Source organism: Myotis brandtii, unplaced genomic scaffold (genome assembly GCF_000412655.1).
Source record: "Myotis brandtii unplaced genomic scaffold, ASM41265v1 scaffold48, whole genome shotgun sequence".
NCBI lineage: Eukaryota > Metazoa > Chordata > Mammalia > Chiroptera > Vespertilionidae > Myotis > Myotis brandtii.
This window is the reverse complement of record NW_005368341.1, coordinates 4,853,654-4,869,053: the sequence shown is the minus strand read 5'-3', so window position 1 is coordinate 4,869,053 and position 15,400 is coordinate 4,853,654. Positions and strand designations below refer to the sequence as shown.

Here is a 15,400-nt window from a genome sequence, read left to right as displayed (position 1 = left end):
CACTCATCTGCTGATGGGCACTTAGGCTGTTTCCAAATCTTAGCTATGGTAAATTGTGCCTCTATGAACATAGGGGTGCATATATCCTTTCTGATTGGTGTTTCTAGTTTCTTGGGATATATTCCTAGAAGTGGGATCACTGGGTCAAATGGGAGTTCCATTTTTAGTTTTTTGAGGAATCTCCATAGTGTTTCTCCACAGTGGCTGCACCAATCTGCATTCCCACCAGCAGTGCATGAGGGTTCCTTTTTCTCCGCATCCTCACCACCACTTGTCATTTGTTGATTTGTTGATGATAGCCATTCTGACAGGTGTGACCGCATTGTCATTTTGTTCTTTCAGATACCAAGATTCACTGGAAAGGAATAATGATTGAGACTGAGGTGTAGTGCCAGCAATTGAGAAGTAGACCAGTGCAACAGAGTAGAGTCCAGAAACAGACTGACCCATGTGTGCCAATTTGAGAATAATACAGAACTGACACCGCAGATTAGTGGAGAAAGGGTGGACTAGCAAATGGTGCTAGGAAAAGTAATCATTCATATAGAGAAAAATGAAATCGGACCCGATCTCACAGCTTTTATGAAATAGATTCCAAATGGATTAAAGATTCAAATATGAAAGGCTATATTTAAACCTTTTAGAAGAAAATGTAGGAGAATGTTTATATGGTTTCTTAAGATGCAAAATTCCAAATCATATGAAGAGTTTGATAAATTTGACCACAGTAATATTAAGAAAATCTCATCTTCAAAAGACATTATAAAGACCTTAGAAAGAGAAACCAAAAATTGAGAGAAGATATTTATAGCCCATATAACTAAGAGAAAAGGTTGTTATCCAGAATATACTTAAGAATTCAAATCAATCATAGAAAAACACAACTAAATGGACAAAAAGCATAAGCTGTCAGTTCACAAAAGAGGAAACTCAAAGGTTGGCGAACATAAATAAACATTCAATGTTATTAATAAAAATAAAGTAACTGGCAAAGATAGTTTCATATGATTGCCAGCATGTAGGAAAAAAGGAAAACTCATACAACAATTTTTGTTAAAACAATTTGGTGTTGTCCAGTAGTATGGAAGAGGTGTAAATTCCATGGCCCAATAAGTTCACTTCTGTGTGTATGCTCTCTAGAAACACACCAGTGTGCACCAAAACATTGTTCATAATGGCTGCAGTAAAGTCAACCCTCATCATACCTTTCAGCATAACGTTGAGCAACAACCAAAAAAAAATGATTTGTAGAATGTTATGTACAGTTCATGACCATGTGTATAAAGTAAAAAAGCAAGTAAAATTAATCATTATATTCTTTAGGGATATTTTTGTGGAAAAAAACAGAGGCTACAACTAGAAATGGAGCATAGAGGGCTTCAAAAATGCTAATTTTACTTTTTAGGCTTGATAGTAGGTACATAAGCATCCTTCTTTTAAAAAAAAATCCTTTTTCTATGACTTCCACATATGGTCTACATATTTTACTACATAAAGTACTTTTTAAACGCTTTATTGTTGAAAGTATTACATATGTCCCCTTTTTCCCACCAGTGACCCCTGACTATATAAAATATTTTAAAATAGAAAAATGTAATGAGCATGATTGAAAGATAAGAATGAGGAAAACCACAAAAGGTTTTTTGGGTTTTTTTGGCTTCAAATATTAGTTTAAAATTTAGTAAGAACAACAACAAAAAAAGGCCAGCACTAGGCAGACATTTGCATCGCTGAAGTTCCTGAGGTCATTGGGCTGCAAGGAATCGTTTTCTGCTGAGACCAGAACCAGGCCCTTGTCCTTTTGCCTTTCCCTGAGCCCGTGGTGTCAGTGGTTCTTTTCAGATACCTGTGGCTATGAGGCCGGCCAGACCCCTACCACTGCATCTGATTTATTTCCTGATAGAGTCATTTTTAGCATTGGAACCCAGCATTTTAAAATAAAGTTCAAGGCATGATTAAAGCCAGGCTGCATTAAAGGCAAAGTCATTAAAAGGAAAGGGAGGACGCTTGCACTATAATATCAGGAGTGTCTTATACAACAAACAGCACTAGATACAGAGCAATGAGGTGATTATTCCATGTCGTCCTATTGTTTAGTTCTAAATTGGGGTAGAGGAGAATTCTGGAGTAGATCCAAACTCACTTTATTCTGAATTCAGATATAAGTTCTCAGTAAACTTGCACAATTTTCATTTTTTTTCCAGAACAAATTATTTTCAATAGCTCTAAATTCCAGATAAATAATTTTGGCCATGAGATATTACTGAATTGTACTAATTGATGGGTGAACACTCCCAGTAAATCACTATGGAAAATTTTAATGAACAAACCAAATGAATGAGAAATCAATATTTACTGATTGTTTTCTGGCAAACCATTAAAGCCAAATTCTGTCCTCTCACTCAAAAAACAAACCACCTGGAGTGCCTGTCAAGTTTTGTGCAAGTTTTACATCTGTCTTTGTATAAGCCATAAAGACTCTTGTCTGCAACTTGCTTTAGTCACTTAAGAATATCTTGCTAACCTTTTCATTGTCAGTAAATAAAGACATTTACGGAGTGATTATTATGTACCAGTCATTCTTCTAAGCATTTATATATCTTTGTATGCCTTTAGTCCTCATAAAATGCAAGTATTATTGTGATATGTTATTATCATGCCAGTTTTGCAATTGAGGATTCTGAAGGACAGACAGTTTAGTTCTATTACTCAATTGAGTGGCAGAGCCACTGTTCCGGGTTCTATGCAAGGAAGACTAACTCCAGGGCTACTCCCTAGGTAACTGTTTTGCACTGCCCCCGTGCAATACATAAGCCTGCCTCTGAATGCTGTGTGTATGAACCCAAAGCCCCATGGGCCCATCTTTTATGAATTTGCAGATAGCGTTCAAGTTTTAAAATGTCACCAGGTGTCTCATTATGCTCAGCATTTCTGTTGATAATAGCACAAGCCAGGCAGCGTGATGGTCTAAGGTCTGACTGTTTTTGAGGAGAATAATGCACATAAGAATGCGGAGCAGACCCTATTGTCATGCTGCTCCATTCCCCTACTTCCCCACCGCCGTCTGTGTCTGATCCGTGGGCAGCATTCCATTTACGTCAAAAATAACGTCAATCTGGTGAAAAAAAACTGAATGACTCAGAGCGTTACTTTAGGGAGCAGATCTCTGTGAAATATGATATATAGCATCCTAATTTCACAGAACATTTTTCATAACAGTTGCTAAAATCATATTCAAATGCATTAAATTACTCTGGAGGATCCAATTCAAAGCAATAAGAAGACTATTCTTAAGATGCAGGTATTTTGAAGCGGAGTCCAACCCACTCAAAACTGCTCTATCACCAGCTACTTCATATCTTTTCTGTATCTGTCTCTCTATGTGTATTGATTCACTCGAGTCTGCTCTTCTTTTGTATTTTAGTTGAATTTGAGTCTGAAAAAGGCTATTTTAGAGACTGGAGGGTCTGAAAGAAAGAATAGAGAAGAAAGGGGAAAGGAAAATAAAAATTCCCTCTAATTTTTAGGGACAACAGAGCAAGGTGCCCTGGAGAGAAGCGGCAGAGGAGGAACCGAGCCTTGGCTTTCTCAGAGCAATGTTGTGCTATTGATTACGATCTCTGTAGAGAATGGATGGCCGTGAGTGAGCATGGCCACCGGAGCCCTTACATTTAGTAGCACACACTTAAATCATTAAGCCAGTCAGATTGCTCCTGCCACATCACCATCCACAAAATTTTGACAGATAGTTGTTGTTTTTTTCTTTAAGAATTTTATTTCTTGGATAAAGATAAAGCCAAATGAAATCCCTACTTTTTTTTTTTCTTCTGGCACTATATACTTCTGGGAATTTGCAAAGTTAGCCCTGGACATGTATTTTTGTTTGAAACATAAAGTAAGACTAAAAAGAGGACTTGAAGAAGGCAGATTACCTGTGAAGTTTACTTTCAGACTTGAGAGAGACCTTCTCGGAGGATAAGCTTCTGAAACTGAACTCTATGCAGTCTCTTCTACAGACTAACTGTGCGTTACAGTTAGTAGAGAAGTTACTAACCTTTGAGCCTTAGTTTTCCTGAGAAAGACGGGTGGGCTAGAATCTTTACGGTTCTTTTGAATTATAATATTCTGATTCTTATATGACATGCTAGAAAAGATAGCTTATAGTGGTCGGACAGATCACTTCCAGTACCCAGAAGCATAAATCCTATACACATTTCCTACTATTTCTCTCATCTCCTCTAATACTCCTAAGAAGGGTGAGGGTGGTTACTTGTGATGTCTCCTGGGCAACATTCCTTCCAAGTTCTTTCTGGTATAAGAGCTGTTGAAGTAAATGTTATCAGCTACATTCCATTTTTACAGTTTTTGTACTTTAAAACTTTTTTTTTAATCAATTGGAACATAAATGACTGATTTGTAATCCATGAATCACTACTATAGAGTGGCCTCGAGTTCTTTGTTTTCAGACACTCAAAAATTGTTTATTGGGTACCATGCTTTTGGCCACTTGGATCATGGATTTAAGGCACTGCTTTTCAGATTCCAGCTGACTTCATCTTTAAAAGCTGTAGTTCCATGTGTGACCTCCAGTGGGTTGAACCGAGTCAGTGCTAGCTGATACTAAAGCAGATGCACCAGATTGCCATTTGGCGATTGACTGACACCAGGACCTGGCAAATTACTGAATAGTAATGGAGTCAGAAGTCCCAGAATAAATTATCTATAGTCTAAACCAGTGGTTCTCAACCTTCTGGCCCTTTAAATACAGTTCCTCATGTTGTGACCCAACCATAAAATTATTTTCGTTGCTACTTCATAACTGTAATGTTGCTACTGTTATGAATCGTAATGTAAATATCTGATATGCAGGATGGTCTTAGGCGACCCCTGTGAAAGGGTCGTTCGACCGCCAAAGGGGTTGCGACCCACAGGTTGAGAACCGCTGGTCTAAACCCTGCTAATAAGTAGTTCTCCTGTTCCCTCACTCTGTTGTTCAGTACCTAGTGATGGAGTTGAGTGCTATGCTGGGTCCACTGGGGCCAGGATTCTATTGCAAGAGGAGCCATATTTACAAAAATAGAATGACCTTCCTCCTTAGGTCTTTTTGTCACCAAGTAGCCAAAGCTGTTACTAAACCAACCAAACAAGAAATCGTCTGAGAAATCATTTTTCCTATAGTTTTCAATGTCTTCCCTTTTTAATGCTCTCTTAACACCTATATGAAAGGTTAATGGTAATGTTTCTTACATAGCCTGTTGGACAAGTTAATTTCCCAGAAGTGAATTTCCAGTCACACCAAATGTGATTTTTCAATGGAAAATACTAGACTCTAATGCCATTAAAATCTTATTCTGTATCTTGTTCAACACTAACTAAATTGGAGAGTAGTAGCCTGGGATTCCAAAAGCTAGAATGGTCATGGCAGCTCATCAGCTAGCTATGTAGATGACCGCAAGTTACTCAAGTTCTCTGAGCTCAGGGGAGGGAAAACATACTTGGCTGCTTTGTCTCTTGGAGCTGTTGTGGGGACACATGAGATGGTGTATGTGACAGGACTTCGTGTCAAAGAACATAAAATCCAAATATGAAACAGATAAACATGTATGACAGTATATCTGGTTATATTATTGCTTTCATCTATTTGGTGTTTCCATGTTTTATATGTAAACAAGAGCTTGTAAGGTTGATTGTCCCCCATTTATCAAAATTGATGAACTCTTAATGGGCAGCTGCAAGTTTAGATTTTATTGGAAGGAGGAAATGAAAGTAATAAAGGAGATTTCTTTCCTCCATTGACAAGTAAAAACAAAGAGACGACTAATTATAACATATTTAGCTGTCCTTTATATAGAACTGAATGGTCTGACTTTTCTGTATATTCACTTTTCTTTCAAATATGGGAAATGAAAAGTCAAAATCTTCTTTAAATATTGTCATTCAATAGATGTATCTCCTAGGGAAAAATATGTTTGTTAGAATCATATGCCAATTGCTAACTTCCATACATAAGAGAGGTACAACCTGAGGTGCTTACTTGTTTTGGTTTTGTAATATAATATATTCAGAGTACACCTTTATCTTTACTGTGATAAGGAATTTCCTGGGGTACTGCTACTGTAAGAAATTGTTTTATTCTATTAATATCAGTACTTAGGTTTTGCAACTCCATTATTTGCTTTATTTTAATAATTTAAACCCAGAAGTACTTAATTATTAATTTCTTGAACAGCATGATTTCATTTAATGACTGCCACTCTGAAAAGGTAAAAGGAAAAAGATAAAAGCCTAATAGTAAATTTTGCTAAAGAAAATTTACACCGATGCTCATCTTTTATTACCTGTACTTGACCTGACACCTGACCTGCTTAGGTTTTTGTCCTTAGTTTCTAAGATCTCCCAACTTTCATAGACCTTCCCCCTTATATATTGTTCATCAAACACTCCAGCATGCATACACATAAATAAGTAAATGCAAATCAGTGCTTCTTATAATTATGTTTTAGGAAGGTTTTATGCTCTTTGGATGTTAGATTTTTGTTGTTGCCTTGGTCACCTTTAGTGTTGGTTTTTCTCCCTAAGGCTTGTACACTTCTAGATCTCCCTTTTTTTAAATATATATTTTTTGTTACCTGTGGGATATTATTCAGGCCATCATGGTTTCCTGCCTGGTGTTACTGATAACCCTAAGATTTTGTTATCAGTGTCTGTGGTCTCTTTATCAATCCTCTCCAAAGGTTTCTCTCCCTGATTATTTTGCAATGGTCTTTTCTTAGACTTGAATGAAGCAGTCCCAGAGACAGAGCGCCTGGATTCGAAAGCCCTGAAAACCCGAGCCCAGCTATCCGTGAAGAACCGACGCCAGAGGCCCTCTAGGACAAGGCTTTATGATAGTGTCAGTTCAACAGACGGGGAGGACAGCCTAGAGCGAAAGGTGAGCGCCCTTGACCGTTTCCTGATTACAGTGTTGGGCTCTATCCTCGTTCCTACAATTTATTGATTTTTCTGCAACCAGATTCTATGGCCTCATTTGAAATAGCTGGAATAGTTCACATTTTTTTGTCTCCAAAATTCTTATTCAACTCAGTACATTGTTGTAATTCAAATTCTTTCTATACTCATTCAGTGAACTAACCAAGAGCATTATCCACATGGTCATATTTCATGATGGTGTTTTTGATATTAAGCAGTTGGTTCTACCTAGTAGGAAATAATGAATGTACAAATAATTGTTCCTATATGTCTTAGGTGTCCGTGTTAGTTACAATGGTAATATGGTGAGTTGTTGTGAACTATGGAGTCTCATTTGTAAACCAACAAACAAAATTGGTTTTCATGGGGATTCACTAATAATAAGGTCGATCTGATTTCAAAGTAAGTATTACATGGAGCCGATGCTCAGTGGCATAACCTCCTTTATAATCTCTTATATCGACAGCCTTCAAACAGTTTCTGTAACCACATGCATATTACCAAATCACTTCTGCCCAAGGGTTTGCGAACTTCTTCTCCAGAATCAGATTCTGGTGCTCCATCCCTCACTTCCGAGGCTGTCAGTGTGCCCTTCTCCAAGTCTGACCAGATAACTGAATCTCAAGGACCCCTGCACCCAGAAAGGGAGCCTTCCTCCTCTACTTGGGGAGACACTTCACTCTCCTCTCCTTCAAAATCTGATCATGATATGGAAGAATCTCCTTGCCATCATCAAGCCACCACCAGGAAAATAGCACAAGAAAAAGGTACTGTCAATTTTTTTCTTTCATTTTGTCTAATTAACACCTGATTTCTGTAATATAAAAATAACTTTTTTTCTCATAATCCTAAGTCCTTTGACTTCTCACAGCTAATAATATTGCTTTTTTTATGGGATAAGAGAACATTCCTCCTCCATTTATTTATGTTTATCTTTTTCTACTAGTTAGTATTTTTATTTCTTCAACTCTCCACAAGTTTACTAATGAAGGATGTTATTCAGGAGGCCTTCTAGAGATTTTGTGGAATAGCAGCCGAGTTTCAATAAACACTAACATAGTCATATAGAAAAAAAATATATATATATATGTATATATGTATATATACATATATATAAAAATGAAAGTGATATAGGTATTAACCTATTAGTTTGGTTTTTATTTAGAAGAAAATTTCACAATAATGATTTATATTGCAAATGTGGTAGAAAGCTCTGATAAAGGTAATGCAGGGAGATTAGTGAATTAATTTTTATAAGAGGCTTCTAGAATTAACACCAGAATTTCAAAGTAGTGTCAGTACACTTTTGTCTTTTTAATAGTGTGTTTTAATTTATAGAAGTAATGAATTCTTGTGTAAATAAGTTAAATGATGCGTAGATAAAAAAAGAATAGGTTCATGCTCTTCCTACCACATCTGACATGTTCCTCTGAAGTAACCAAGTATATTGGGTTATATAGTAACCCTTGAACGATGTGGGACTAGGAGCGCTGACCCTCACACAGTTGAAAATCCACATATAACTTTTGACTTCCCCAAAACTTAACTACATTTGTCCCTTGCTATCCATGAAAATTGGTTCCAGGATTCCCCACAGATACTCTAAGTTGTGAATGTTCAAATCTCATATAAAATGGTATAGAATAAGGCATACAGTTGGCCTTCCATATCCATAGATTCCCAACTGCAGATCAAAAATACTGTTTTTAATTCATGGTTGGTTGAATCCACAGATGCCAAAAACCAAGATACAGAGGGCTGACTGTATATTTATTGAAAAAAATCTGTGTATAGGAAGACCCATGCAGTTCAAACCCATGTTGTTCAAGAGTCGACTGTATTATCTTTCACATCTGAAAAAAATGATATAAAACAAATATGTAAAAATTGATACCTTGATAAGTATAAGGGTGAAGTGTCTTCAACTTACTTTGAAATGCAATTAAAAATTAATGGATTAAAAAAATGAATGGATTAATAGATGAGTAGAGGGGTGGTAACCCCTCATAATCCTAAGTCCTTTGTCTTCTCACAGCTAATAATATTGCTTTTCTTTATCATTTTCTATGATAAAGAAAATGTAGCAAAATGGAAGTTATAGAAACTAGGGGGTGGATATATGTTTGTTCACTGTAAAATTCTTTTGTCATTTAAAAAAATTGAATAGCAAAAAAGAAATCTCATTTCTCTCCATACTTATCTGGAGATTCAGTACAACAGACATTTTGTGGAACTTGACAGGCTGATTCTAAATTTATAGAAAGAAAAAGAAGCCAAAAGTACCTGAAACTCTTGAAGAAGACTGAAGTGGAGGGCCTTGCTTACCTGATACCTGGAATTATTTAATTCTGCATTTTGTTTATACAGAGGTATCGAAATAAACAAACAAAATAAAGAGCTTAGAAGCAGGTTTCATATACACATACATTTTATGACAGTTGCATGTGTAGATGGGTAGAGAAAGAATCGTTTTTAATAAATTGTTCTAGGAAATTTGGTTATCCATATTTTTAAAAATTATAATATACATATACCATGTAGAAGTTTCATTCAAGGAGGATTCAATACTTAATTAGATAATACAAAACTATAAAACTTTAAAAAGTATATAGGAGAACATTTTGTGACTTCAGGATAGAGAAGGTTTTCTTAAACAAGATGCAAAAAGCATACACCATAATGAAAAGATGGGTAAAGTAAAACTAGAAAGTCCTATTTCTCAAAAGACACAATAAAGAATCCCTAAAACTTGAGAGAAGATATTTACTGCCCATGTAATTTACAAAGGATTAGTGTCCAGATTGTGTAAATAACTCCTATAAAGCCCTAAAAAAAAAAAAAGAAAAATAATCCAGGAGAAAAATGTGTAATGTCCTGAACAGGCACTTCATAGAAAATGAAAATCAAATGCCCATAATATTTACAAAAAGCTGTTCAACCCCACTAGTAATCAGGGAAGTATGAAATACACCAAATGAGATACTATTTTATACCTACCAGATTGCCAAAAATATTATAATCTGATATTACCAAATGCTGGTGAATATGTGAGACAACCATAAATCAGATATTTGCTGGTGGAAGTGTAAATTGGTACAAGCTCTTTAGAAACCATTTGGCATTACCTAGTAAATTTGAAAATGTGCCTACCCAGCAAATCTTCACCTGTTTATATATCAAAAAAAAATCCTGCACTTGTCTACTAAGAATCATGTACAGGAATATCCATAGCAGTCCTGTTATGTAATAGTAAAACCTGGGAACAACCAAAAACTGGTAATCACTAGAATAATCACCAGTAGAAAAGATAAATGAGTTGTAGTATATCCCTATAATGAACTGTGCAGGAGGGAAAATGAACAAACCACACTGAAACATTACAACAGGGTGAATCTCTAGAAAAAGACATTGAAAGGCAAATTACAGGTAAATACAGACTAATATATGATTCTTGATATAGAGTTAAACAAAACTAGCAGATTACTTAGAGATACAAACACAATATTGAAGTTAATGGGTATGACAAAGCTAGTTACATGGGGAGAATGTCAGGGAGTAGAAATAGGGAAGTACATACGGAACTTCATATGTATAAACTGCAGTGGAAGTGGGATGACAAATGAAATGGAGGTTTGTTTTATTGTTTTTTCTTTAAACTCTGCAACTATCATATAAATAGTCTTGATTTCAGTAGATAACAAACATTAAAAGGACCACATATACGAAGTTAATCAATAGATTTCAATATACAAATAGCTTCAAGTAATTTTCTTAAAGCCAAAAATATGCTAAGAAAATAAACTGTCCATTCATTGAAGAGAAAATCTTCATTATGTATAAAATGTAAAAAGATGATGGAGAAATTGTCATTTAAATTAGATACCCATCAAATTGCCAAAACCTTTCAAGAGTCCCACCAACCAGTGCCAGCAGTGATGTGAGACACACTCCTACATTGCAGTTATGATTGCAAATCACTGCATTTCTAAAAAGTCTATACTCATTTGTCTGTACCAGATCCAAAATTGTAATCTTTCTACAAATACGTGGTGAACATAGAAATACAATTGATTGTGGGAGCTCACACTGTTTTGTAACCATTGGTAAGCACCATAGCTTTACTCTGATATTTCTCCTGGTTTCCCTTCCTGAGTTTATCAGTTGCTGGAATTATCTTCCGTAGACTGGTCCTAAGCACAGCTCTTCTAGAAGTTTTGAGATAAAAATTAAATACTTAGGGAGGACAAAATGCTAGTGGAGGCGAAATAAAATATGTCCAGCCCACTAATTCATCAAAAGTGGTTGTCAAGTTGTTGAAGGACTTGCACTGTAATTTGGCCTGCTTCCACAAGGATGAAAACCTTCAAAAACTCTCATCAAGTCAGTGTTTTGAGAGCCAAGACTCTAGGCCTTAGTGTTCTAAGTCTGGAAACTCAATAATGCACCGAGATTTAATCAAGTTCAGAGGGACTGATTCATACTGTTCAACTTAGAAAGAACCAGACTACTAATTGTTTTATTTACTTTGGGAGGTACAACTGATATAATAACCAACATCATTCATGTGTTTTGTACTCTCCTGGTTGTTAGATTCATAAATCAGAATGAGCAAAAAATTAAAGTTACCTGGACGTGTGTACGGAATATTCTCATTAGACTGGCTGATTGATGAATGCTCGTTTCACTGCAATCCTATAGCTCTTTCATGTCCCTCAGGGACTCTCCCTACCTAGTTCCCAAGATGGACCTCAGTATCATTAAAACATTAGGGAAATTCCGTGCTTCCAATTTTGTGACATTTCAAGCTCCAATACAATATAGATTCACAGAGTAGGATCTAGCTTTGTTGTTCTCAAAACCCAATTTGGAGAATAGCACTGTGTAAAATCCTGGAGCTCCTTGCTCTATGAGACTAATTCACTATGCAGACCTAGGCAGCATAGAGGAGAAATATGGTTAACTTGATTTCCCTCTGTGTGTTTATATACGTGGTTCTTACAAGTCTTTGGCTCATCACTAAATGAACTAGAATGGGGTTTAGCAGTACTCACAAGTACAAACTAGACTTCACGTTTACATTCTTACCTACCATTCTAAGAAATTTCTAGTCCTTATTCAGAGCCCAGCTTAAATCTCACCTCCTTTCATGGCTCCCTTTCCATTCCCAGACAGAGGGAATTATTCTCTCCTCTATGATCCCATAGAAATTTTCAGTTACTTCTGCTTCTATGCCTTTGTGTATGATAAGTGATCTAGTTGTCAAGTATGAGCCAAAGTTTTCTCATTCATCATGTTCATCTTTGTATTCTTAGTCCCCAAAAAAGTAAGGCGTATAATTGATGCATACTAAGTGTCTTGGATGAGTTAAGTATGTGTCTGCAGAAAACCAATGCAGGTCTTCTAGAACAGAGGTCATCACACCAAATCCAGCCTCCACCTGCCCTTATCAAGTCTTCTGGGTACCACACTCAGTTTGGTGCTCTCTGCTTTCATGCACAAGAGCAGAGTTGAGTAGTTGTCACAGAGACAAGAGCCCACAAACCTAAATTTTTTTGCAGAGAAAGCTTGCTGACCCCTGGTCTAGACATATATTTCCTTCCACTGAACATTGTCAGATAAACTCTGAAAGTGTCTTAGTCATTGTTTACCCTTTATCTAGATTTTTAGAACAGTAATATACCACTGCTTTTGGCCTGTCAGTTTACTATAAAGTTAATGATTAAGTTATAGCTATATTGGATTGCTATCCTAAGGATAATTCGCTGGTGTGATTGAACACCTAATTGAAGTGAAGGATTTCTAACTCAAGTCAATACTGCATTCACAAGTCATCATTTTGTTGTCATGTTTGTGGGATCTTAGGGGAAACTAAGATAAAAAAAAGTCCCATTGTAACTGGCTAAATGGTAAACGTTTAACCCCATTTGAGTTAAAATTAGAGAAAGTAAAAGACTATTTCTAGAGATTTCTAAAACAAGTTATATGATAATAGGAGGCATGAATATATTGTCCTCATGCCTATTCTTTGAGTAACATAATACTGAACTGCTGGTCTCTAGACTTATATAGCAATGGACCTTTATTCAGACAAGGTTAAGTAGAGTAAATTAAAACACTCTCAGTTTTCTACTGGTGATATCTAGAGATTACTATTCTAATTTTACATGTAACTATTAGCATATTGCCTGACACAGGACATGCCTTCAGAAATATTTGTTGAATTAATGTCCTGGCAAGTAGATATATTTTCAGGTATATATATATACATATATATATATATACATATATATAAAATTGTATCATTGCTCAGAAGAGGACAAGATTATATCCAGCTGAGGTTGGCAAATAGGACGTTAAAAAAACATACAGTTAGAGTAACCACTGAAAAAGCAGAAAAGGTAGGTAAGGAAGGCAGGTCAAGCAGGGAGAGATGGCATTGCCAGAGACAGGCACAAGTAAGCTGAATTTAAAGGAATGGGGCTGCCCCAGGCTGCCTGAAGTAGTTTGTTTATGTGTGTTAAGAGTGGTTGCACATATAATTGCACAGTAGGTTGAGTCTACAATTGTAGAATTTAAACACCTTAGGAACCTTGCCTTACTGGGAAACCATAAGATGCTTGAGCAGAGGAATAAGAATGAAAATACACTAGGTATGGGAAAGATGAGTTAGGAGAGACTCTGAGGGGATCTCCTCTAAGGAGGAGCAGTGAAGATGCAAGAACCTTTGACACAGACGTTGATTAAATATAGGGCAGTGGTTCTCAACCTTCCTAATGTTGCGACCCTTTAATACAGTTCCTCATGTTGTGGTGACCCCCAACCATAAAATTATTTTCATTGCTACTTCATAACTAATTTTGCTACTGTTATGAATCGTAATGTAAATATCTGATATGCAGGATGTATTTTCATTGTTACAAATTGAACATAATTAAAGCATAGTGATTAATCACAAAAACAATATGTAATTATATATGTGTTTTTCCATGGTCTTAAGCGACCCCTGTGAAAAGGTCGTTCGACTCCCAAAGGGGTCGCGACCCACAGGTTGAGAACCGCTTATATAGGGGGAATGAAGTGAGGAGGTCAAAACTGATCACAGGTTTCTAGCCTCAGAAAATATGGTCTTGTCTTTAATAGGAAATAGGAAATCAGAAATATTATGGGGGAAAGATGATCAACTCATTTTATAATAGAGGAGGTTGTACACTCAGGAGAGGAGCCAGGCCTTGGAGGTAATCAAGAGTCTTTTGCCCTGAGATGGAGGAGAATGAAGTCCATCAAAGCCTTAGTATTTAGCTGTCAGGAGTTCTTTCAGTGCCTTTGGAAATGAGGACCAGGTCAGCAGGCTTCTAATTGCTCATGAAGGTAGTATTGGAGAGATTTCAAAAAGCCTAATAGAATTTTACATAAAGCTACATAAACAGACAAAAAATGTCACATTTCTATTTTTCCCCTGAAATATAACAATCCAATGTTGGTTTTTATGTAGACTAGAAGTTCTGATGTCCATTAAAAGGTACTTGATTGATTTAAAATGGGAAAGTGCATTGTTACTTAATCTTGCCTCTTCAGTCTTTTGAAGGCATTCACATAAGTGTTCCTTGGAACACACTTTGGCAAATGTGTGAGATAATGATGTGAGGTTGCCTAGCAGCAGGCTCTGTGATGGGTACAATCGGGCTTTTAGTCCCAAGAGGTCCAATAACTGCAACTCTAATAGGTCACAGAGTGCATCCAAGTACATTGTCTCATCTGGTCCTCTCACCATCTCAGCTACCTCTAATTCAGAAAATAATAGGCAGTCTCCTTTTTAACTTTGCACAGTCCTAGCCATTAAGAGTTACTTTAAGATTGACCTGGAAGGATCCAACACTTTCTTTTCTCTGGCTTCTCTTAAGAGAATTGAAATCCTGCTTTTTTTTTTTTTAACGTCCATTAGCAAAATCACCTCAGAAGGTATCTGTGCCATGTCCATGGATTTTCTTTATGTGTCTGTGTCACATCTGTGGCTGATTAATTCAGTTACCTAAAGAGTAACAATGTAAATACTCATAATATTTTAGATTAGAAGTGGGTTTGGATGTGGATATATTTCTGACTCTTGTATTTTATTAGGTACATTTCAAGGAATTAATTGTAATCTGAGTGTCACTAAGAATATGGAAAGCTCATTGAGAAGAACACTTAGAGTGTTTGTTAATATCCTGTGCTTCTTTAGAGCTTTGAACATAGACTCCTAAATGAGAACTGTGTGTTTTGTAAGGATGCATGTTAAGAAATTTCTCCTGAAATAAACAAAATAAACCTGCATGGTTAATTGAACACTTTCTTAGGAAGACAGGACTATTCTCTCTGCACTCCATGCCAGGAAGTTGCTGGAAATTATGTAATTTTAAAGAGATAGAGATAGACAGCAATAATTAGGGAG

The 15,400-nt window shown here is 36.2% G+C and overlaps 1 protein-coding gene across 10 annotated transcripts in view; it reads left to right on the top strand.

The window, feature by feature from the left end:
• Positions 1-15,400, top strand: part of PPP1R9A (protein phosphatase 1, regulatory subunit 9A) — a 236,164-nt gene that overhangs the window by 198,568 nt on the left and 22,196 nt on the right. For 5 of the 10 annotated variants that reach the window (XM_005876064.2, XM_005876063.2, XM_014547627.1 and 2 more), the window contains 2 exons: positions 6,774-6,931; positions 7,436-7,736. In XM_005876064.2, coding sequence (XP_005876126.1) covers positions 6,774-6,931; positions 7,436-7,736 — 459 coding nt within the window. The remainder of the gene's footprint in view (positions 1-6,773; positions 6,932-7,435; positions 7,737-15,400) is intronic. The other 5 variants (XM_005876062.2, XM_005876061.2, XM_014547630.1 and 2 more) reach the window with 2 other exon arrangements.